Source organism: Pogoniulus pusillus, chromosome 8 (assembly GCF_015220805.1).
Source record: "Pogoniulus pusillus isolate bPogPus1 chromosome 8, bPogPus1.pri, whole genome shotgun sequence".
Lineage (NCBI taxonomy): Eukaryota > Metazoa > Chordata > Aves > Piciformes > Lybiidae > Pogoniulus > Pogoniulus pusillus.
The window spans coordinates 38,526,822-38,550,798 of NC_087271.1; the positions used below are offsets into that span (position 1 = coordinate 38,526,822).

Sequence of the window (23,977 nt, forward strand, 5' to 3'; positions counted from 1 at the left end):
ACTCTTCTCTGTAACCTGCAGACAGGACATAAATTAACTGTGAACAGGAAGGACAATCACCAAATTCCAGCATGGGTAGGGGTTGGGAGGGAATGGCCTCTGGATATCATAGAGTTACAGAATCAACCAGGTTGGAAGAGACCTCCAGGCTCATCCAGGCCAACCTAGCACCCAGCCCTGGCCAAGCAACCAGACCATGGCACTAAGTGCCCCAGACAGGCTTGGCTTCAACACCTCCAGGCACAGAGACTCCACCACCTCCCTGGGCAGCCCATTCCAATGCCAATCACTCTCTCTGCCAACAACTTCCTCCTAACATCCAGCCTAGACCTCCCCTGACACAACTTGAGACCCCTTCTTCTGTTGCTGCTTGCCTGGCAGCAGAGCCCAACCCCACCTGGCTACAGCCTCCCTGCAGGAGATGTTTAGAGGACACCACAGTGGTGTTCTGTCAATGATTTACTCTACGATCTTGGAGGTTCTTTGCCAACTGAAACCAGGGCTGAGTGTTAGGTTGGCCTGGATGACCTTGGAGGTCTCTTCCAAGCTGGTTGGTTCTATGATGAAGACAATCACTTCCCTTCTCCTGCTGGCCACACTGCTGCTGAGAACATGCATGCCTAAACCCTGCTTTTTAATGCTTAGGAACTGTACTTTTATCTCATTCCAAAGGTAATTCCTTTGTACACACAGAGATAAAACCTTCTCAGGCTTATCTGGACCTCAAAAAGAGAGCAACAACTCAGTATCTCTAAAAATGGTCTCTTCTCTGCTTCCTTCTAGATCCAGCTGCAAGCACACAGCCTTTTGGGGGGTTTTAGTTTATGAATGTGATGAAAGTGACACCCATACAATAAAATAAAGGCATCTTCTGAAGGCATCAGCCCAGATTTGCAGCTGACAGCACTCCTCTGGCTCTCCTTCTACTCACTGCCTTGCCTACAACCCCATGCACACACCTAGAGCTTCTTCTCATGTAGGTATTCATGGAGAGCCTATAAAGGAGGAGAAAAAAGCTTTCAAACAAAGTAGTGTTTCCCTCATCCCCCATCAGGCAGAGCTCTCAGCTTCTGCACGAGATGAAGCACACCTGACTAGGAGAAGCAGCAGGGTAGAAATCCAACCTCTCTTTGAATCCCTCCCTTCTCCCTTCTAAAATGCCAGGCTTTAACCTTTGTACCAGAATTGCTTTTATCAACTTTTCTGATGCTTCCACAGCTGGCATTCCCTAACTGGGACTCTCAACACATGAACATATTCCTCCCTCCTGCTCCCTGGAGGTGCAGCCTGCTCAGTTTGGGGTTTTACATTTAATCTGGTTTTCTACTCCTATTGAGGCCAAACTCAGCACAAGAAGATGCTGTGTAACTGGAAGCTTGTTTGTTACATACTCAGGTCTCTGTATTCAGAGCACATGGAATGCCCAGAGGAAAGCAGCCCAAGGCTTGCTCCAGTGACACACTCAAATTAGCAGTAGTCTATCTCCCAGCCAAGGGAGAAATCATTTTTCCTGAGCATGACCTTTCTTTTCAGCATGCAGCTCTGGAGAAAACAAGATCAACGAGGCAACAAAGTCCAGGCCAGAAGGAAATGGAAGTGTGCAAGCACACAGTGCTGTGCAGAGGTACAATCTGCTCACTTCTGCACCATCAAGGTGCTGCAGCTGGGTTGAGGCAATGCTAAGCACAAATCCAGGCTGGGCAGTGAGGGGCTGGAGAGCAGCCCTGAGCAGAGGGACTTTGGGGTGCTGCTGGAGGAGAAGCTCACCAGGAGCCAGCAGTGTGCACTTGCAGCCCAGAAAGCCAAGCAGAGCCTGGGCTGCAGCACCAGAAGTGTGGCCAGCAGGGCCAGGGAGGGGATTCTCCCCCTCTGCTCTGCTCTGCTGAGACCCCACCTGCAGTCCTGCATCCAGTTCTGGAGCCCCTGGGACAAGAGGGCTGTGGAGATGCTGGAGTGTGTCCAGAGCAGGGCCAGGAGGATGCTCAGAGGCTGCAGCAGCTCTGCTGTGAGCACAGACTGGAAGAGTTGGGGCTGTGCAGTCTGCAGAAGAGGAGGCTCCCAGGTGACCTTCTTGTGGCCTTCCAGCATCTGAAGGGGGCTCCAAAAAAGCTGGGGAGGGACTTTTGAGGCTATCAAGGAGTGGCAGGAGTGGGGGTAATGGAGCAAAGCTGGAAGGTGGGGAGAGTCAGAGTGGGTGTGAGGAGGAAGTTGTTGAGCCTGAGAGTGGTGAGAGGCTGGAATGGGTTGCCCAGGGAGGTGGTTGAGGCCCCATGGCTGGAGGTGTTTGAGGCCAGGCTGGCTGAGGCTGTGGCCAGGCTGCTCTAGGGTAGGGTGTCCCTGGGCATGGCAGGGAGCTTGGGACTGGCTGCTTCTTGTGGTCCCTTCCAACCCTGACTGATTCTGTCAACATTGTACTTCTGTGAAGCTGCACCAGTGGAAGCTGATGTTGGTCATCAGGAACAATTTCTTCCCCAAAGGGTTTGTCAAACCCTGGAGCAGGCTGCCCAGGGCAGAGTCCCCATCCCTGGAGAGATATCAGACCCATGTAGATGTGGTGGTTTAGTGGTAACCTGGCAGTGCTGGGCTAACACTGGCACTTGATGTTTTTAAAGATCTCTTCCAACCAAAATGCTTCTGTGTTTCTATGATTTGCCCTTCGGGAGAGGGAGGTTAATGCCAACATAATTTGGTTTTAATGTATGTCTCCCTACCTTGCCTGATGGGGAGTGTGCAACAGCTGTTAGAGCTGTGTACTTTGCTTTGCAGGAGACACAGAATAATCAGTGCCTGACAAGTTATTCTCATCTTGAATTCTAAATAAATTAGGCATTCATCAAAACCAGTTCTGTTCCAGAACAACTAAATTACAGAGGCAGTCTCCTGCAATACATCAACAGTTCCCGGGGTGAGCGTTTGCTGGTTCTCCTGCCTTTGCAGAGCTCCCTTCACTCTCTTTCCATCACTCTCAGCAGTCTCCACCTCCATCTCAAATTCAAAAGATCATAGAATGAGTTAGGGTTGGAAGGGACCACAAGGAGCAGTCAGTTCCAAGACCCCTGCCATACCCAGGGACACCCTACCCTAGATCAGCCTGGCCACAGCCTCAGCCAGCCTGGCCTCAAACACCTCCAGCCATGGGGCCTCAACCACCTCCCTGGGCAACCCATTCCAGCCTCTCACCACTCTCAGGCTCAACAACTTCCCTCAACCCCCCCTTTTAAGACTTGTGCTCTAGACCCTTCAGCAGCTTTGCTGCCATTTTCCTCTGCATGGGGGAATACTGAGCTCCACTGCCCATCCATCTATGCCAAAGCCTCTAAGGTTTCTTATTCCTGGGGTCATATATCCTGGGATTTTAGACACTTCCCATAAAGAGTGTGTTGAAGACCTTGACCAAAGCAGCAGCGCTACATAAACACAGCTTGCAACACAAACCCACCACCTCCATAACCATCCAACACATTAGCAGCAATACTGCATACCCAGAGGAAACAGCCAGCCATTAATCGAGTGAAAACAGCTTTTAGCATCTCCTCTCTTAATATTTAAAGCCTCCAAACATTGCTTTAGCAATTTCACACAAGGCAGCAGCATTGTACATTGTGTGACAGCCCAAGCCCCACGCTCCTACCACTGCTGTGTGCTCCCCCTTTGCTCCCTCTCTCCTGCTCCTTGCAGTCAGTCATTGCATCATGCTGGAGGTGATGAATTTAATCTCTCCCTAGCCAAGGTCATGTTGCCCTGCCCATCAGTGCTGTATGTGACAAAAACTATGCTGTCATTACTAGCACTGTTGCTTCTCTTCTTTCCAAAGCCTCATCAGAAACAAAACGTGCCACCTGAAGCAGCAGCCACCAATCTGCATGAGATTAGTCAGAAATGTGACCTGAATCTGCTAGGTTTAGATCTTGATTTTGTGCAGGCCAACAGAAAAGCATCAGGGACTTGAGCTGTGAGCAGAAACCAGCAGAACGTGAGAAGAATGGGCTGCAGGGGAGGCGGCGGAGTCGCCGTCCCTGGAGGTGCTCAGGCAGAGACTGGCTGAGGCACTCCATAGAATCAACCAGCCTGGAAGAGAGCTCCAAGCTCAGCCAGCCCAACCTAGCACCCAGCCCTGCCCAAGCAACCAGACTATGGCACTAAGTGCCTCAGCCAGGCTTGGCTTCAACACCTCCAGGCACAGCGACTCCACCACCTCCCTGGGCAGCCCATTCCAATGCCAATCACTCTCTCTGCCAGGAACTTCCTCCTAACATCCAGCCTAGACCTGCCCTGGCACAGCTTCAGACTTTGTCCCCTTCTTCTGTTGCTGCTTGCCTGGCAGCAGAGCCCAACCCCACCTGGCTACAGCCTCCCTTCAGGGAGCTGTAGGCAGCAATGAGCTCTGCCCTGAGCCTCCTCTTCTGCAGGCTGCACACCCCCAGCTCCCTCAGCCTCTCCTCACAGGGCTCTGCTCCAGGCCTCTCAACAGCTTCTTTGCCCTTCTCTGGACACCTTCCAGCACCTCAACATCTTGACTGGCCAGGGCTGGGTGCTAGGTTGGAGTGGATGATCCTGGAGGTCTCTTCCAACCTGGCTGATTCTATGATTCAAAGCCTCTCCAGTCCCAGCTACCCCAAATTAGACAGACAAGCAGCCTACCCTCCAAGCGCAGCTGACCACAAGTGCTTCTCAGCCCAGTTGTGAAGCAGAGCAAGGACCACCACTCCCAGCAGCTGCACTGGGAAGGAGTGGATGTTGGTGGGAAACTCCAGAGGTGCTAAGCCATCCTTTCCCACACCTCTCAGCTCCTTTGCAATTTAAAACACACTCCTTGCTCTACTGTGAAGGGCAAAATCCAGCTTAAGCCCTGCTTCACGTTCAGCTGTTGCTCTCTCACCTCTTTTATTCACACTCAGGATGCATTTCTTCCATCTTCTACCTCTAACCTCCTCTATTCTTCTTCTTCTTCCTCCTCCTTTTTGCCAAGTCAGTGCTTTCTCTTCCAGCTCAACTGTATCCAACATTCCTCAGCTGCTCAGTTCCTCCTTTCACACTTGAATCAGCAATTCCCTAGTTTGTGCAAGAAGGCTTTCATCCTTCCCCGACCATCTGTCCCACATCCTTCAGGGCTTTTGTGTTTGGGAGATCATTGTCCCTTGCATGACACAGCTCATTAAAACTCTCCTTCCAGCACTCAGTTCTTGAGTTTCAACTGCCTCTTCTCCATCCTCCTCCCTTGTCTCCTGAATCCACCTTTGAAGATCCTACTTAGAGAACAGCTTCCTTGTCTCCCCAATACTTCTGCCTCTAATGTGCCAGTATCAATGTGCACATCTCCCTTGGGAAGAGATGATGGTTAACCTCCCACTTTAGTCCCAGTACCCAATTAAGTAACTCTGCTTCCACTTTTCTCCTTAGCTCTGTACTTCTGGATCCCTGAACTCATTAATACACCAGGATGGCATATCTGTACCTACAGAGCCTGCCTGGGCTGTCAACCACAGCTCATTCCCACAGCCACACCAGAAACATCTGCCTAGATAAAAAAAGAGAGGACAGAAGAATAGAAGGAGGCAGAAGCTTTATGGGTAGAGACTGACACACCAGGTTACTTCACAGGAACAAACCACTGCTGGGCCAGCAGCTTTCAGCAGGAGGTGGTGAGCCACACCAGCAGCCATGCCCCAGATCTCCTTTCTTTCCTGATTTTTCCTGGCTCACAGAATGGCTTAGATTGGCAAAGCCCTCCAAGCTCATGCAGCCCAATCATTAGTTTCACACTGACAAGCCCTTGACCAAACCAAATCCCTCAGCACAACATCTAAGCACTGTGAATCACTATGGTTGGAAAGGACCACCAGCATCATCCAGCCCAACCTTCATCCCAGCAGCCTTCATCACCAGACCATAGCTTCAAGCACCACATCCACTCACCTCTTAGACACCTCCAGGGATGGTGACTCCACCACCTCCCTGGGCAGCCTGTTCCAGTGCCTGACCACCTGCTCAGGAAAGAACTTCCTCTCAACAGCCAACCTAAACCTGCCCTGACACAACTTGAGGCCATTTCCTCTTGTCCTGTCATTAGTAATTCGGGAGAAGAGAGCAGCTGCAGCCTCACTACAACCTCCTTTTAGGTTGTTGTAGAGAGCAATAAGGTCCCCTCTCAGCCTCCTCTTCCCCAGACTAAACACCCCCAGCTCCCTCAGCCGTTCCTCATTGATTGTTTGCCCGACCTCTCCCCAGCCTCATCACCCCCCTCTGAACCCACTCCAGCTCTCCATACAAGACCTAATGCTGCAAATCAGCTGCTGTGCTCAACTGCAGCAGGCTGACAAATGGTTTTCTGTAAGCTGGACCAAGAGGGATCACTTCTGGATGCCATCTCCTGCCCTCTGTGAAGCTCAAGCACACTGCTGGTACTGCCAGCGCTTTCCCTGGGCCAGGGACTACAGCTCAGATTCTGTTATTAATTAGGCCTCACACAGAAACACCACAAAATAAGTCATTAGCTGGTATAGCTCCTGCTTCTCTTCCCCTCCCAGCACCATTAGTTTCAGTCTCTATGTAGCTGAATGATACAGGCTTAAAACTGACCCAAGCACTCCGACGTTAATGCTGTAAATTATTAAGTCTTAGTTCTCTAATGCCAATAAATCATTTCCATGTGCACATTTAATTAACAAGCCAATCAGTAAAAACAACTCCTCATTCTCATAGCACATTTTATCAGAGGCACCACAGACACATTACAACATTAATTAAGTGTAACAAATGCTGGGGTGAGGTAAATAAAAGCCTTATCCTGCTGAGACGTGTGGGGAAAGAGAGGCAAGTCCCTGGCTGGATGTGCCCAATGTTAATCCAGATGTTCACAACGAGGTGCCCAAGAGAAAGGCCAGAGAGAAGCAGTGCTGAGAGCTAACTCTCCTAATGAGCATGCCTCTTATGAGTTACAGTGTTTACTGATTTGCTGATGAGGAATCTGGTCCTGTTGCTCTCCTCTCCTGAACAGACTAAGGGCACAAAGCCCTGCTCTTCTCAAGCAAGGCAGGTGGTGGAGTCACCATCCCTGAGGGTGTTGAAGCAAAGCCTAGCTGAGGCACTTAGTGCCATGGTCTGGTTGACTGGATAGGGCTGGGTGCTAGTTTGGACTGGCTGAGCTTGGAGGTCTCTTCCAACCTGGTAGATTCTATGATTCTAACTCAACCCTATGCCTCAGTAGTCTACCAGGTGAAGCTGAATGCCTTGGGTCCAACATAATACCCAGCCAAGGGTTTTGAGGAATCTTTCATCATAGAATCAACCAGTTTGGAAGAGACCTCCAAGGTCATCCAGTCCAACCTAGCACCCAGCCCTGTCCAGTCAACTAGACCACGGCACTAAGTGCCTCATGTTATGAGGAAGTTGTTGGCAGAGAGAGTGATTGGCATTGGAATGGGCTGCCCAGGGAGGTGGTGGAGTTGCTGTGCCTGGAGGTGTTGAAGCCAAGCCTGGCTGAGGCACTTAGTGCCATGGTCTGGTTGATTGGGCAGGGCTGGGTGCTAGGTTGGCCTGGATGATCTTGGAGGTCTCTTCCAACCTGGTTGATCCTGTGATCCAGGCTTGTCTTGAACACCTCCAGGCACATCGACTCCACCACCTCCCTGGGCAGCCCATTCCAGTGCCAATCACTCTCTCTGCCAACAACTTCCTCCTAACATCCAGCCCATACTTCCCCTGGCACACAGAGTGTTGCTTACATGAAAGTAACCACAGAGCCACCAGTCCCTGCAAGGCTGCCAGTGTAAGGCAGGGTGTGCAGGTGATTTAATAACAGACTAACTAAGGCCAGGCAGAGAAAGGCTTGACTGATATTAAGGCATTGAAGCTACCATAGGTATAAAGCCCTGAACTAACCTCTGGAGAAGGTGCTGCAGCTGTGTAACTGGTAGGAAGATGTGCTGCCAGTGTTAGTGAGATAAGCTGGAAAGAAAAACCTCATGCTGAGCCCTCAAGTCAAAAGTGGAAGAACAAAGAATGCATTACCCTCCTAGAGGGTGGCAATCGATACAGGAGAAAGGGTTAAGCCTAGGAGATGTCGGGAATGACAAAGGGAGCTGAGCCAAGCCAAGCTGGGCTGGCTGGGTCAGCAAGAGGGGAAGACTTTGGCAGGAGCTCATGAGATGGCTGATGGGCTGAGGAAATCAATTTATTTAAATCTGATAATGGATTCAGACTCTGCTGCTGCTCATTTTATACCGTTTGGCTGTCAGCTCTCTGGGACAGGAAGCTGTCACTCAGTGTCTGCTTGGACAACACCTACCAAATTGGATCTCCTGCCAGTGGGAGCTTCTTTGCACTGTCCTCATGAAAAATCACCTCCACCTCTAAACCTGGCCTGAAACAGATGTTTAAAAAAGGGTTATGCTAAAGCAACTGAATTCTGACCAAGCAAAAGCATCGTGCAGCTGGCTGGAGGCAATGCCAAGCACCAATCCAGGCTGGGCAGTGAGTGGCTGGAGAGCAGCCCTGGGGAGAGGGACTTTGGGGTGCTGCTGGAGGAGAAGCTCACCAGGAGCCAGCAGTGTGCATTTGCAGCCCAGAAAGCCAAGCAGAGCCTGGGCTGCAGCAGCAGAAGTGTGGTCAGCAGGGCCAGGGAGGTGATTCTCCTCCTCTGCTCTGCTCTGCTGAGACCCCACCTGGAGTCCTGCATCCAGTTCTGGAGCCCCTGGGACAAGAGGGCTGTGGAGATGCTGGAGAGTGTCCAGAGTAGGGCCAGGAGGATGCTCAGAGGCTGCAGCAGCTCTGCTGTGAGCACAGACTGAAAGAGTTGGGGCTGTGCAGTCTGGAGCAGAGGAGGCTCCCAGGTGACCTTCTTGTGGCCTTCCAGGATATGAAGGGGGCTACAAAAAAGCTGGGGAGGGACAGGACTGGGGGGAATGGAGCAAAGCTGGAGGTGGGGAAATTCAGAGTGGAGGACAAATTTGTTTCTTGCAGAGAAAAATCAAGGCACAAAGGTTGATGTTAGCATGAGTATAAGCTTCAGAAAATTCTACCTCTACCTACTGTGCTAATTTGAGGCTAGCTGGAATGTTTTGGTGAGAAGAATTAGATGCCAGGCTGTGATATGGAACTGGTGGTGAGGGTCTGCTGCACTCAGAGGCTTGCTGAGATGGATAAAAACACAAAACACAGACACCACAGTGGCTCTCTGCTGCAGCTGGTGCCTGTACTTTTCCCCCTAACCTGCTTTTTATGTAACTAAGCCTTCTGCTTCCTAACCCCCCTGGCTGATCCTCCAAACTCACTTTGCACACAAGGCAAACTCTGGGATAAGGCAGAGGGGTGGAAAGGTGGTGGGAGCCCCTCCTGGGGACTCAGGTTTCTGGGAGGGCTGCTGTGATTCAGTATCACCTTTAACTTGGATATTCCTGTCTGTAGCTGCAGATACTGTAGATATCTGCTTGTAGCTTGTGCTGAGCTGTAAATATAAAGCTTCATTCTAATTTCCAGCCAGCTGAGTCTAGCCTGGGTGGTTTCATCAGAGTGAAGAGTGGTTGGGAGCCCCTCCTGGGGACTCTTTTGTAAATATCTGCCTGGATCTTGTGCTAAGCTGGAAATATAAAGCTTCATTCCTTAATTTCCAGCCAGCTGAGTCTACTCTGGGTGATTTCATCAGAGGGAAGGGTGGTTGGGAGCCCCTCCTGGGGACTCTGGTTTCTGGGAGGGCTGCTGTGTTTCTCTATCACTTTTAACTTGTATATTCCTGTCTGTAGCTGTAGATACTGTAAATACCTGCTTGTATCTTGTGCTAAGCTGTAAATATAAAGCTTCATTCTAATTTCCAGCTCAGCTGAGTCTACTCTGGGTGATTTCATCAGAGTGAAGGGTGGTTGGGAGCCCCTCCTGGGTACTCTGGTTTCTGGGAGGGCTGTTGTGTTTCTCTATCACCTTTACCTTGGCTATTTCTACATACAGTTGTATATATTATAAATATCTGCCTGTATCTTGTGCTAAGCTGTAAATATAAAGCTTCATTCCCTAATTTCCAGCTCAGCAGGCTTTAGTCTGGGTGATTTCATATGAGTGGTGTAGGGGGTGGGTAACACCCAAACCCTCACAGCTATTTATAACGTAACACCTATTTAGGAAAGCGAGCTTTGATTTAAGGAGTGGAAGTTTAATTAAGGTAAAACAAAAGCTTCCATTAATCTTAACAGAACTCCCAGCCTGCTGCTCTCCCCCACCATCCAATCCAGCTAATGCCATAACAGGATCAAGAGCAACACCACGTACCTGAAGCCTCCCGCAATGCAGACCAGGCCAGGCAAGCTGGACCAAACCACGTAGCCTTCTCTCCAGCCTTGACAAATAGGATGCTTGCTCTCCTCAAAACACTGCTTCCAAACTGCACTGGGCAAATATTTTTTTCCCCCAACCAAGGCATGCAGGAAAATTATGAAGGAGAAAAGATGTTGATAAAGTTGAGATTGGTGACGAAAAATGGCTACAGTCTGGACCTGCAGGCAGCAGGGGCTGATGATGGAACACCTCTGTTATGAAGAGAGCTGAAAGAGTTGGGGTTGTTCCACTGGGAGAAGGGAAGGCTCCAGGGAGACTTTACAGAGGCCTTTCAGTATTTAAAGGGGGCTTAAAAAAGAGCTAGAGAGAGATATTTACCAGAGCTTGCTGTAACGAGACAAGGAGGTGATGGTTCTAAACTAAGAGAGGGAGATTTTACACTAGGTATGAGGAAGGAATGGTTTACCCTGAGGGGGGTGGGACAGCAGCACAGATTGTCTGGAGAGGGAATAGAATAGACAAGAATAGAATCAACCAGGTTGGAAGAGACCTCCAAGCTCAGCCAGCCCAACCTAGCACCCAGCCCTGGCCAAGCAACCAGACCATGGCACTAAGTGCCTCAGCCAGGCTTGGCTTCAACACCTCCAGGCACAGAGACTCCACCACCTCCCTGGGCAGCCCATTCCAATGCCAATCACTCTCTCTGACAACAACTTCCTCCTAACAGCCAGCCTAGACCTCCCCTGACACAACTTCAGACTGTGTCCCCTTGTTCTGTTGCTGCTTGCCTGGCAGCAGAGCCCAACCCCACCTGGCTACAACCTCCCTTCAGGTAGCTGTAGCCAGCAATGAGCTCTGCCCTGAGCCTCCTCTTCTGCAGGCTGCACACCCCCAGCTCCCTCAGCCTCTCCTCACAGGGCTGTGCTCCAGGCCCCTCACCAGCCTTGCTGCCCTTCTCTGGACACCTTCCAGCACCTCAACATCTCTCCTAAATTGAGGAGCCATTAGAACAGAGAGAGAGAGAGATTTTTGCCAGAGCTTGCTGCATAAGACAAGGGGTTTATTTAAGGAATGCTGTAACAAGACATGGTTTTAAACTAAGAGAGAAAGATTTTATACTAGATATGAGGAAGAGATGGTTTACCCTGAGGGTGGCGAGACAGCATCCCAGATTGCCTAGAAAGGAATAGAATAGATGAGAATAGAATCAACCAGGTTGGAAGAGACCTCCAAACTCATCCAGTTCAACACAGCCCTGTGAGGAGAGGCTGAGGGAGCTGGGGGTGTGCAACCTGCAGAAGAGGAGGCTCAGGGCAGAGCTCATTGCTGTCTGCAGCTCCCTGCAGGGAGGCTGTAGCCAGGTGGGGTTGGGCTCTGCTGCCAGGCAAGCAGCAACAGAACAAGGGGTCACAGTCTCAAGTTGTGCAGGGGAGGTCTAGGCTGGATGTTAGGAGTAAGTTGTTGTCAGAGAGAGTGATTGGCATTGGAATGGGCTGCCCAGGGAGGTGGTGGAGTCTCTGTGCCTGGAGGTGTTGAAGCCAAGCCTGGCTGAGGCACTTAGTGCCATGGTCTGGTTGCTTGGCCAGGGCTGGGTGCTAGGTTGGACTGGCTGAGCCTGGAGGTCTCTTCCAAGCTGGCTGACTCTCTGATTCCAAGACAGCCATGCCTTAGATATTACGAATGCTGAGAGTGCAGCTTTCTGGCTTGGGCACAATAAATGCAAAGCATGACCTCTTTCTGCCTTTGTGCTGCAGATTGAACTGCTCATAAGACAATAAAGAACTCTGCATCATCCAGAGGATTCCACTGTGCTCTGCTGCCTGCTTCCCTAATCCCAGCCACCCAAAGCTCTTTTGGATCCAGACGCAGGAGTGAAAGCAGCAACACAAATGCACCTGAGGTACCAGAACTCATTGGGTCATCCAGCAGCTGAGACACAGTTGAGATTTAAAAAACAAAGGATGGGGAAAAGAAACCCACCAAGGACTGAGACTAAAGTCAGGAGGAAAATGCAGGATGTCTGTAGACAAGTTCATGGATTGTGAAAGGGATAAAATATGAATCATCCAAACCTGACACAACTCTTACTGCAGGGATGTTCCCTGTTCTGTCATCCACCTTCCCTTTTGCCTCTCCTTGGTGTGCTCATTCACCTCCCTGCAACTTGTCCTCCCCTAAAGAATAACTTTAATTAGCAATTAAATATGCAACTTCCCAGCTCCACTACTCCTCAGGATCACAGCATGTTAGGGGTTGGAAGGGACCCAAGGAGATCATTGAGTCCAACCCCCCTGCCACAGCAGGACCACACAATCTAGCACAGATCACAGAGGAACACATCCAGACAGGCCTTGGAAGTCTCCAGGGAAGCAGACTCCACAGCCTCTGTGGGGAGCCTGTGCCAGTGCTCTGGGACCCTTACAGGAAAGTATCAGTATCCCTGCAGCTTGCCCTCCCCCAGGGAGTATCAGGAGACAGTCACAGAATCATAGAATCAGTCAGGGTTGGACCAAAAGGAGCAGCCAGTTCCAAGCCCCCTGCCATGCCCAGGGACACCCTACCCTAGAGCAGCCTGGCCTCAAACACCTCCAGCCATGGGGCCTCAACCACCTCCCCCAGCAACCCATTCCAGCCTCTCACCACTCTCAGGCTCAACAACTTCCTCCTCATCTCCAGGCTGACTCCCCCCACCTCCAGCTTTGCTCCATACCCCCAGTCCTGTCACTCCCTGACAGCCTTAAAAGTCCCTCCCCAGCTTTTTTGTAGCCCCCTTCAGATCCTAGCAGGCCACAAGAAGGTCACCTGGGAGCCTCCTCTGCTCCAGCCTGCACAGCCCCAACTCTTTCAGGCTGTGCTCACAGCAGAGCTGCTGCAGCCTCTGAGCATCCTCCTGGCCCTGCTCTGGACACACTCCAGCATCTCCACAGCCCTCTTGTCCCAGGGGCTCCAGAACTGGATGCAGGACTCCAGGTGGGGTCTCAGCAGAGCAGAGCAGAGGAGGAGAATCCCCTCCCTGGCCCTGCTGGCCACACTTCTGCTGCTGCAGCCCAGGCTCTGCTTGGCTTTCTGGGCTGCAAGTGCACACTGCTGGCTCCTGGTGAGCTTCTCCTCCAGCAGCACCCCCAGGTCCCTCTGCTCAGGGCTGCTCTCCAGCCACTCACTGCCCAGTCTGGATTGGTGCTTGGGATTGACCCGAATGCTAACTGCTTTTGCTACCCTACTAAATTCCACAGATTCAAACAGGCAAAATTAGCAGCACTCTCCTATCAGGCATTCTCCACAGTGCTGGAGGAGAAGTCATCTGAAGCTCCAGATGAGTTTTGTTTATGGCCTTTAAATAATTCAGAGAGAGGAGTTGTCAAGCTGGATCTGCAGAGCTCCCTTGACTTTGGGCTTTATGCTCTCAGCCTGCCTGCCTATTGTTTATAAAGACAAAGAGGAACACGTTATGGGATCGTCTGTCTGCGTGGGAGGGAGTCAAGGACTAGAAGAAGAAGGGCTGTCAGGACACACATCATAAAAACCCAAACAGCTGGGGAAGAAGGCAGAGCAGGCAGCAGGTGAAACAGAGATGTCCCAGCAAAGCAGCAAGCTGCCAGCGTGGCCACGCTATAAAGAAAGGCTGCTCCTGGTGGCTGGTGTGAGCTGATGGCATCCTTTGAGCAGGAAAAGCCCAAAGGCAAGTGGTCACTTCAGGCAGCAATTCAAAATGCAGCCTCCCAGCTCCACTGCCCAAGACACCTCACAGGATGTTAGATATATAAGCATCACCATGTGGGGTGGTTTAGCTTTGGTTTGAGTGATCTGCAAAGGGGGTTGTGAAGGGTGGGTCTTGTCGTTACACCTCTTCACCTACCGGGCAGTGATTCACAGGATGGGAGGGCTTGGAAGGCACCCAAGGAGATCATTGAGTCCAACCCCTCTGCCACAGCAGGACAAGGCTATCTAGCACAGATCACAGAGGACACATCCAGACAGGCCTTGGAAGTCTCCAGGGAAGGAGACTCCACAACCTCTCTGGGCAGCCTGTGCCAGTGCTCTGGGACCCTTACAGCAAAGAAGTTTTCCTTTTTGTTGAGCTGGAACCTCCTGTGCTGCAGCTTACACCCATTGCTCCTTGTCCTATCCCAGGGAGCAGTGAGCAGAGCCTGTCCCCCCCTTCTGGCAGCCTTCAGATACTTATAAACATTTATCAATCCCCTCTCAGTCTTCTCTTCTCCAGACTAAGCAGCCTCAGGTCCCTCAGCCTCTCCTCATCAGGCAGTGCCCTCCACTCCCCTCATCATCCTCGCAGCCCTCCACTGGACCCTCTCCAGCAGATCTCTGTCCCTCTTCAACTGGGGAGCCCAAACCCGAAGGCAGTACTCAAGATGAGGTCTCAGCAGGGCAGAGTAGAGGGGGAGGAGAACCTCCCTTGATCTGCTGGACCTCTCCCAGATCTGCCTCACTTCTGCAAACCAGTGGCAGTCCTCAGGCAGTGGGCCAGCACTTAATCATCATCCCAAATCTCACAGACAGCAATTTCAGCCTTTCTCTCCTTTTTTCTTCCCCCAGTCTCTTTGGGCAGGCAAAGATGTGCCAGGTGCTGCCTGGGGACACCAGCGAATGGCCTCTGGCATCCCAGGGAGCTCAGAGGCTCCAAGGTGCCTTTCAGAGTCCTTTGTTCTGGTGTGGGGCTGGTTTGCATTTCCCAGTGAGTGGGGCACACAGGGCTTTTGCACAGCCCTTTTCCAAGCAAAGCTGCAACCCTGGCTTTACAGCAAATCACTCTTTCTCCAGGCAGCAAGAAGAATTAAGAGGGAAGGTGAAACTTGAGGATGTGCAGCTCAGCTCCATCCAGGCACATCTCTCCAACTGGAACATAATCTCCTCTACAGCCCTGTTTGCTCAGCCTAACAAAGGCTTTAAATACCAAAAGCATTTTAATACAAAACTCAGCAACTATGATTACAGTTTTGCTTGAAGCTACAGAGCTGGATTAACTCTTGGCAATTATACTTAGCTCTGGATGTTGCAGACAAAACTCTGCCCAAGGGCTGCTGCCCACGTGGGGGGATATTGTGGCTGGGCAGTGGTGGTGCTGCCAAGGCTGCTGCAGAAACTGCACTTGTGTGGAGGGGAACGATCTGGTTTAGTTTGCTCTCCTAAAGCAGACAGAGACCTCCACTTTGCTCTAGGAAGACTGCAACAGTGGACAAAACAGTGGCTTTTTGCCCACAGCTGGACCCAGCAGCTTCCAGTCCTGTGAAATGTCATGCTTAGAACAACCTTTTCTTACCCTGTCTTATACCCCCAGATCTCTGACTGCATCAAATCCTAAATGACACATTAAGTAACTCAGGCAAATCAGCTGAACAAAAGAGGTTTCAATCGCCTGGACATAGAATCATAGAATGAAGCAGGCTGGAAGAGACCTCCAAGCTCATCCAGGCCAACCTAGCACCCAGCCCTGGCCAGTCAACCAGACCATGGCACTAAGTGCCTCAGCCAGGCTTTGCCTGAACACCTAGAGGGACAGTGACTCCACTACCTCCCTGGGCAGCCCACTCTCCAGCAGATCCACAGCTGCTCCTAGCTTGGTGTCATCTGCAAACTTACTGATGCTGGACTCAATCCCCTCATCCAGATCAATAAATAAAGATATTGAACAGGACTGGGCCCAGCACAGATCCTTCAGCAAAGTCTTTGACACTGTCTGCCACAACAAGCTCCTGGCACAGTTGGCAGCTCATGGCTTGTACAGAGTCACTCTGATAGGGGTCAAGAACTGGCTGAAGAGCTGGGCCCAGAGAGTGGTGGTGAATGGTGCCACATCCAGCTGGCAGCTGGCACCAGTGCTGTGCCCCAGGGATCAGTGCTGGGCACAGTCCTGGTCAGTATCTTTACTGATGATCTGGACCAGGGGATTGAGTCCAGCATCAGTCAGTTTGCAGATGACACCAAGCTAGGAGCAGCTGTGGAGCTGTTGGAAGGTAGCAGAGCCCTGCAGAGGGACCTGGCCAGGCTGCATGGGTGGGCAGAGGCCAATGGGATGAGACTGAACAAGGCCAAGGGCAGGCTTCTGCACTCTGGCCACAACAACCCCAAGCAGCACTCCAGGCTGGGGCCAGAGTGGCTGAGAGCAGCCAGGCAGAGAGGGAGCTGGGGGTGCTGGGAGAGAGGAGCTGAAGTGGAGGCAGCAGTGCCCAGGTGGGCAGCAGAGCCAATGGCATCCTGGGCTGGCTCAGGAGCAGTGTGGCCAGCAGGACAAGGGAGGTTCTTGTGCCCCTGTGCTCAGCACTGCTCAAGCCACCCCTTGAGTGCTGTGTCCAGTTCTGGGCTCCTCCATTGCAGAGAGATGTTGAGGTGCTGGGAGGTGTCCACAGAAGGGCAATGAGTGATTGGCATTGGAATGGGCTGCCCAGGGAGGTGGTGGAGTCTCTGTGCCTGGAGGTGTTGCAGCCAAGCCTGGCTGAGGCACTTAGTGCCATGGTCTGGTTGCTTGGCCAGGGCTGGGTGCTAGGTTGGGCTGGCTAAGCTTAGAGGTCTCTTCCAACCTGGCTGATTCTATGATCAGGAAGTTATCATTAAGTGTGAAAGTTAACTTGGAAAGTCAAAAAACCATTCTAGCCTGGAGCAGGAGATGCTCCACGGTGCACACACGACCTGCCAAGGGCCTTAAGTGTGGCACCCATGGCTTCTTTGTCACTTACTTGGTGACTGCCAGCTAACAGCAGGGCCTGAAGCTGCAGTGCTGGTAATAAGTCCCTAAATTTGGCCTTGAATAGACTCCCCCTAAACCCCAAGGAACAGCTTGCCAATAGTGGGCTGCCTGCCAGCATCCCTGCAGCAAGGCCATGAAACAGCAGGCTGCTTCGTGTGGTTTGTGCATCTGACAAGCATCACCAGCTCCCAAATGTCACTGCCCACCCTCAGGTAGGAGATCTGAAATTAAGTGAGGGGCTGTCAACTTCACACATCACAGCCTGGAAAGCCTCAAATTAGATGCTTCTCCTGACAGAAAGGACCTATAAGGATTGAGCTCAACAGTCCTGCCAAAGCAGAATCATCTAGAATCATAGAATCAGTCAGAGTTGGAAGGGAGCACAAGGAGCAGCCAGTTCCAATCCCCCTGCCATGCCCAGGGACACCCTACCCTAGAGCAGCCTGGCCACAGCCTCAGCCAGCCTGGCCTTAAACACCTCCAGCCATGGGGCCTCAACCACCTCCCTGGGCAACCCATTCCAGCCTCTCACCACTCTCCTGCTCAACAACTTCCTCCTCACCGCCAGGCTGAACTTACCTGTCTCCAGCTTTGCTCCATTCCCCTGCCTCTAGTCCTGTCCCTCCCTGAGAGCTTAAAAGGTCCCTCCCCAGCTTTCTTGTAGGCCCCTTTCAGGTCCTGGAAGGTCACCTGGGAGCCTCCTCTTCTGCAGACTGCATAGCCCCAACTCTTTCAGTCTGTGCTCACTGCAGAGCTGCTGCAGCTGCTCAGAGGGATGTCCTCTCCTACGAGAACAGACTGAAAGAGTTGGGGCTGTGCAGGCTGGAGCAGAGGAGGCTCCCAGGTGACCTTCTTGTGGCCTGCCAGGATCTGAAGTGGGCTACAAAAACGCTGGGGAGGGACTTTTCAGGCTGTCAGGGAGGGACAGGACTGGGGGGAATGGAGCAAAGCTGGAGGTGGGGAGAGTCAGAGTGGAGGTGAGGAGGAAATTGTTGAGTATGAGAGTGGTGAGAGACTGGACTGGGCTGCCCAGGGAGGTGGTTGAGACCCCATGGGTGGAGATATTCAAAGCGAGGCTTGACAGGGCTCTGGGCAACCTGATCTAGTTGAAGATGCCTTTGCTGACTGGATGGGACTCTGGCCAGGCTGCTCTAGGATAGGGTGTCCCTGCTCACATCAGGGGGGTTGGAACTAGACGATCCTTGCGGTCCTTTCCAGCCCTGACTGGTTCCATCCTCACAAGCATCTCTCACATGCTCGTGGTCAGTCTCAGCACTCTCAGTGATGTTCTGCATCACTGTTTAAGAACAATTCAATCATCTTTGCTCTGCATTAAAGTCTTGCTCCTGATTAATCTTAACAGAGCGATGAATTGGAAATCCACGTCCCAGAAGCAAGTAGAGATTTTATCTTTAAACTCAATTCACAAGTGAAGAAAAAAAAATCATCTCTTTTACAGTGGATAATTCTGCTACTCTTCAAGTTATTTTCACACAGTGGGCATAAAAAAATCCCAACCACCTAACTCTCTAGATGCCTCAAGTGGAAATGACTGTTTGTAATGCTCCCTGTCATCCTGAATGCATGCAAAGACTAACAATAATGTAGCCACACACAAAAAAAGAGGAGCTTCACAATCAAGAAATCCATTAAGCTACCAACTAATAGCAAAAAGAGGAAGTTTAAAAAGACTCAAGTACATAAAGGAAGAGGAAAAAAACCCAACCCACCTCTCATGCTGTTTTCCTACTGGGATTATAGCAGCGAACAAACCCCTTTGTGTTGTGACACAGTAGCTCTGATTTTATAATACCCTCTGGCTACATAAATATTAGAATAGAAACCTGAGCTCTGCTTACAAAAAGGTGAGGGAAGACAAACAAACACTTCTGGCATTTGAGGTTTTTAAACTCATCTGTTTCCTCCTGCCTTGATTGGAGAGATCCTTTCTAAAGAGATGCTGCTGTTGATTCGCTCCTCAGCGGACACCACCGAGCCAAAGCTGGAGAGCAGGAGGTGGATACCTCCTGCATTTCTCTTGTCCTGACAATGCCTCAAAGGTTTCAGAGCAGAGATGGTGAGAAATACAAGACAAAAAAAAAAAGTAGAGGATATAAGACAACAAAAGTAACTCTCCCCTGTCAGGACTCCACATGACTTATCTCTTGTCACAGCAAACTCACGAGTACCACTGCTGCACAAAAGCTCCTGTCAAGAGTTCAGCCCCAATCCAGAGCTTCCAAGGAAGAAATAAATGATAGTCTAGAGAAATGGCCTCTAAAAAGAGAGCCACACAGATAGCACATCTGCATCAGGAGAGACAGGGATGATGGGCTTTGGCGTGCGTCACCGTCATGACTTGGTTGGCTCTGATTTGTGGTGAGCTGGGCTCCAACTCCACAGTCAAGTGCTAGCCAAAATTAAGACAGAAGCCTCAGCCTGGCTGAGGGTACACCTTCCTGCACCATAAACCCACCTCAGATGTACTCACAAAGATCTCCCAAACCTATACAGAGATGAGTTTTCAGAGCTGTGCTTCAGAACGGGGAGAGCAGCAGCCAAAGATGTAGTAACTGTGGTGGGTTTACAAGGAGACTTTGTATTTACATCCATGCTCAGAGCTCTGCCCTCAGGAAACCAGGTTGGAAGAGACCTCCAAGATCATCCAGTCCAACCTAGCACCCAGCCCTATCCAGTCAACCAGAATATGGCATTGAGTGCCTCATAGAATCATATAGAATCAACCAGGTTGGAAGAGACCTCCAAGATCATCCAGTCCAACCTAGCACCCAGCCCTATCCAGTCAACCAGACCATGGCACTAAGTGCCTCATAGAATCATATAGAATCAACCAGATTGGAAGAGACCTCTAAGATCATCCAGACCAACCTATCACCCAGCCCTAGCCAGTCAACCAGACCATGGCACTAAGTGCCTCATCCAGTCTTCTCCTGAACACCTTCAGGGATGGTGCCTCCACCACCTCCCTGGGCAGCCCATTCCAATGCCAATCACTCTCTCTGTGAAGAAGAAGAGGGATGGCTGAAGAAGGCAGCCAAGAGACATGTAGAGGGTCTGAACTTGCCTTCAAGTATAAGCTTCAAGTGCCCAAACTGGATCCCTTCACCCTGGAACTACACCTCCAGGCAAGCATTTATCCCAAAGCCATCTCCACAGCAGCGTTTTGCTGACATAAACACCTGAGCAGCAGCAGAGCAACTTCCAACAGTGTGGAGCTTTGCTTACTTCTGGCAAGATAAACATACACATACATACATAGAGAGAGAGAACCATAGAATCAAGCAGGTTGGAAGAGACCTCCAAGCTCAGCCAGGACAACCTAGCACCCAGCCCAGGCCAATCAACCAGATGGATAGGTTGGACTGCATGGATAGGTTAGACAGGTCAGACTGGATGGATAGGCTGGACTGGTTGGATTGGATGGATAGGTTGGACAGGTCAGACTGGATGGACAGGTTGGACTGGATGATCTTGGAGGTCTCTTCCAACCTGCTTGATTCTATGATTCTCTGATATCCAGAGGCCACTCACTCCCAACCCCTACCCATGCTGGAACTTGGTCATTCTCCTTCCTCTCCTGCAGTTAAATTCTGTGATGCCTGCAGGTTACAGATAAAAGTAACTTTGGGGAGTTTATTTAACATATCTGAAGCAATCTTTCTTCCCAATATATGTAATGGTCCTTATCTCCCCTCCACTATCTCTGCTCATTAGAAATAGAAGGGAAACAACACCCTGGCTCATCCTGCAGATCCCCAGGCTGCTCAGGCTATACTGCTCTGCTTAACTTAATGTTTGTTTCAGACATACTAAAGCCAAACCACAATATCCAGTACCAAACAGCTCTCTCCTCTCCAGCTTTAGCCACTAGATCAGAGCTTTGGATGGGACTCAGAGATAGAAACACAGGAGAGAACTGTTTGCAGAGTGCTGAGCACCCTGTGCAGCTCCATTCAGCAGCTCGCCCTCCGAGGTATCACTTCTGCCTAAAAAGCTCCTCATTAAATTACCAACCATATCTTCCTGCCATCCTGGCTTCCTTCTTTCTTAGGAAGAGCTAATTATTATAATTCTGAGTGTATCCTATATAAAATAATTACCCAGCCTAATTACACAGCCAGGTAGCTGCAACTCAGACACGCGACTGCTTTCAAAGGAGCGACGGATTTCATTCAGTGCACATCGCTGCCTCAGCCAGCATGAGCTGCAATCAGAGCAAGGCACCACCAAACCCAGCCTGAGCAGTGGTTTGCACATAGAGTGCTGGAAAGAAGCTCTGTGGAGGACAAGCTGGGAGTGCTGGGGAGCAACACCCTCACCATGAGCCACCAATGGGCCCTCAGGGCCGAGAAGGTCAGCGGTATCCTGGGCTGCATACAGAAAAGGCTGGCCAGCAGGTGCTGGAGGGAGGCTGTCCTCCTGCTCTGCTCTTGTGAAGATACATCTGGAGTACTGACATAGAATCAAGCAGGTTGGAAGAGACCTCCAAGATCATCCAGGCCAACCTAGCACCCAGCCCTGGCCAACCAACCAGACCATGGCACTAAGTGCCCCATCCAAGCACGGCGACTCCACCACCTCCCTGAGCAGCCCATTCCAATGCCAATCACTCTCTCTGCCAACAACACCTTCCAGCACCTCAACATCTCTCTTGAATTCAGGAGCCCAGAACTGGACACAGCACTCAAGGGGTGGCCTGAGCAGTGCTGAGCACAGGGGCACAAGAACCTCCCTTGTCCTGCTGTCCACACTGCTCCTGAGCCAGCCCAGGATGCCATTGGCTCTGCTGCCCACCTGGGCACTGCTGCCTCAGCTTCAGCTCCTCTCTACCAGCACCCCCAGCTCCCTCTCTGCCTGGCTGCTCTCAGCCACTCTGGCCCAGCCTGTAGTGCTGCTTGGGGTTGTTGTGGCCAAAGTGCAGAAGCCTGCACTTGGCTTTGTTCAGTCTCATCCCATTGGTCTCTGCCCACCCATGCAGCCTGGCCAGGTCCCTCTGCAGGGCTCTCCTACCCTCCAACAGCTCCACAGCTGCTCCCAGCTTGGTGTCATCTGCAAACTGACTGATGCTGGACTCAATCCCCTGGTCCAGATCATCAGTAAAGATATTGACCAGGACTGTGTCCAGCACTGATCCTTGGAGGACACCATCAGGTCATGCCATGGTGCTAATATTTATAAGCCTGGCCAGGGCAGGTCTAGGCTGGATGTTAGGAGGAGGTGGTGGAGTCACCATCCCTGGAGGTGTTGAAGCCAAGCCTGGCTGAGGCACTTAGTGCCATGGTCTGGTGGATTGGCCAGGGCTGGGTGCTAGGTTGGACTGGATAATCTTGGAGACCTTCTCCACCCTGTTTGGATCTATGCTTTGTGTGACCCTGCTTTAATGGGCGTTTTGGACTAGGTCACCTCCAGTGGTCCTTTCCAACCCTCACCATGCTGGGGTCCTGTGAAAAGCTTTAATTCTTGCTTTACTAACATACTCCACAACAAGCCTTCATCTGGTCACAAGTTACTGAGTTACAAAACACAGTGGGGTTTTGCTCCTGCTAACAGCAGGGCAGAAAGCACACAAAACCCATCAGAGCAGTTGCCCAAAGCCAAGCAGTTACTAGATTAATTCAGAGACTGACATACTGGAAAGCTCTGCAGAGAAAACCACCTGTGCATAAATGCCTCTACTTCCATTTCACCCAGAGGTTAAATCATCTGATCAAAATCCTGCACTGGGAAGCAAAAAAAATGTTCCTATTTTTTTCCACCTCATTTAGACTCTGTAAAACATTAAACCCTGCCATCAAAATTGCTTAATTGGGAGTGCCAGAGTGAAAGGTTGATGCTGCTCATGAGCTGTGACTACCAAAGCTGGTGAGGGGCCTGGAGCAGAGCCCTGTGAGGAGAGGCTGAGGGAGCTGGGGGTGTGCAGCCTGCAGCAGAGGAGGCTCAGGGCAGAGCTCATTGCTGTCTGCAGCTCCCTGAAGGGAGGCTGTAGCCAGGTGGGGTTGGGCTCTGCTGCCAGGCAAGCAGCAACAGAACAAGAGGACACAGTCTCAAGTTGTGCCAGGGGAGGTCTAGGCTGGATGTGAGGAGGAAGTTGTTGTCAGAGAGAGTGATTGGCATTGGAATGGGCTGCCCAGGGAGGTGGTGGAGTCACTGTGCCTGGAGGTGTTGAAGCCAAGCCTGGCTGAGGCACTTAGTGCCATGGTCTGGTTGCTTGGGCAGGGCTGGGTGCTAGGTTGGACTGGATGATCTTGGAGGTCTCCTCCAAGCTGGCTGATTCTATGAATGCTGGTGGCCCAGTTGGCCTTGCCATCAGGAGATGTGCTGAGGGAACAGAGTGGAAAAAAGAAGGCAGTGCTGGAGGTTGGTTGGTCTGCAACCAAAGCAGTGTCAGTTTTTAGAGGGAGTGAGGTTACAAACCCAGCTTCAAACAGCAGCCACTGCAGCCCAGCGGCGGTGAAGCCTTCAAACGCCCTCAGAGTGGGAATCCTTCTGCTGCACTGAAACCACCTTCAAAGGCAGTGGTTAGCCCAAGACCTTTTCACAACCTATCTCACTCTCTCACTTTGCTCTTGCTGGTCTGAAACCAGAGCCCTGCTACAGCACCAGGTATTGAGAAGCTGAGCTGTATCCCTGCAGCTCCTATCTGAAATGACTCCCGTCATCTACTTCAGAAGACGACACTTAGTGAGGTTAGCTCTGAGTGCTCAGACTGCATCTCACTGGCACTCTGTTCCAACCAGAGACTTCAACAGAGAGATGGCACTTCAAAAAAAACCCAAAACCCCAAACCCACACAGGAAAAAGAGAAAAGCCAGCATGAAGTCACAATGAGAATGACAGCAAAGGCTGCGCGCGCGGGAGGTGCTCTGACTCAGAGAGCAGCTTCAGTTGGAGCCTGAGATCAGGCAATAGGATGCTGGCTCGGTACCTGCAGAACCTGCCAGGCTCCCACAGTGACCTACAGCTCTCAGAGAGCTCTGCTCCTGAACA

General features: G+C 51.2%; 1 protein-coding gene and 1 non-coding gene across 4 annotated transcripts in view; both read right to left on the reverse strand.

Moving 5' to 3' along the window:
* The window catches only part of COP1 (COP1 E3 ubiquitin ligase), a 204,952-nt gene that overhangs the window by 15,426 nt on the left and 165,549 nt on the right, over window positions 1-23,977 (reverse strand). The window contains exon 19 of one of the 3 annotated variants that reach the window (XM_064148124.1): window positions 11,350-11,442. The exons of the other annotated variants lie outside the window; for them this stretch is intronic. Within the exon in view, the coding sequence (XP_064004194.1) occupies window positions 11,407-11,442 (36 nt within the window). The 3' untranslated portion in view covers window positions 11,350-11,406. Of the gene's footprint in view, window positions 1-11,349; window positions 11,443-23,977 lie in introns of those variants that run through there. 3 annotated transcript variants of the gene reach the window in all.
* LOC135177945 (small Cajal body-specific RNA 3) lies at window positions 15,373-15,507 on the reverse strand. The gene has a single exon (XR_010303266.1). It is a non-coding gene; the product is annotated as a small Cajal body-specific RNA 3 (non-coding RNA).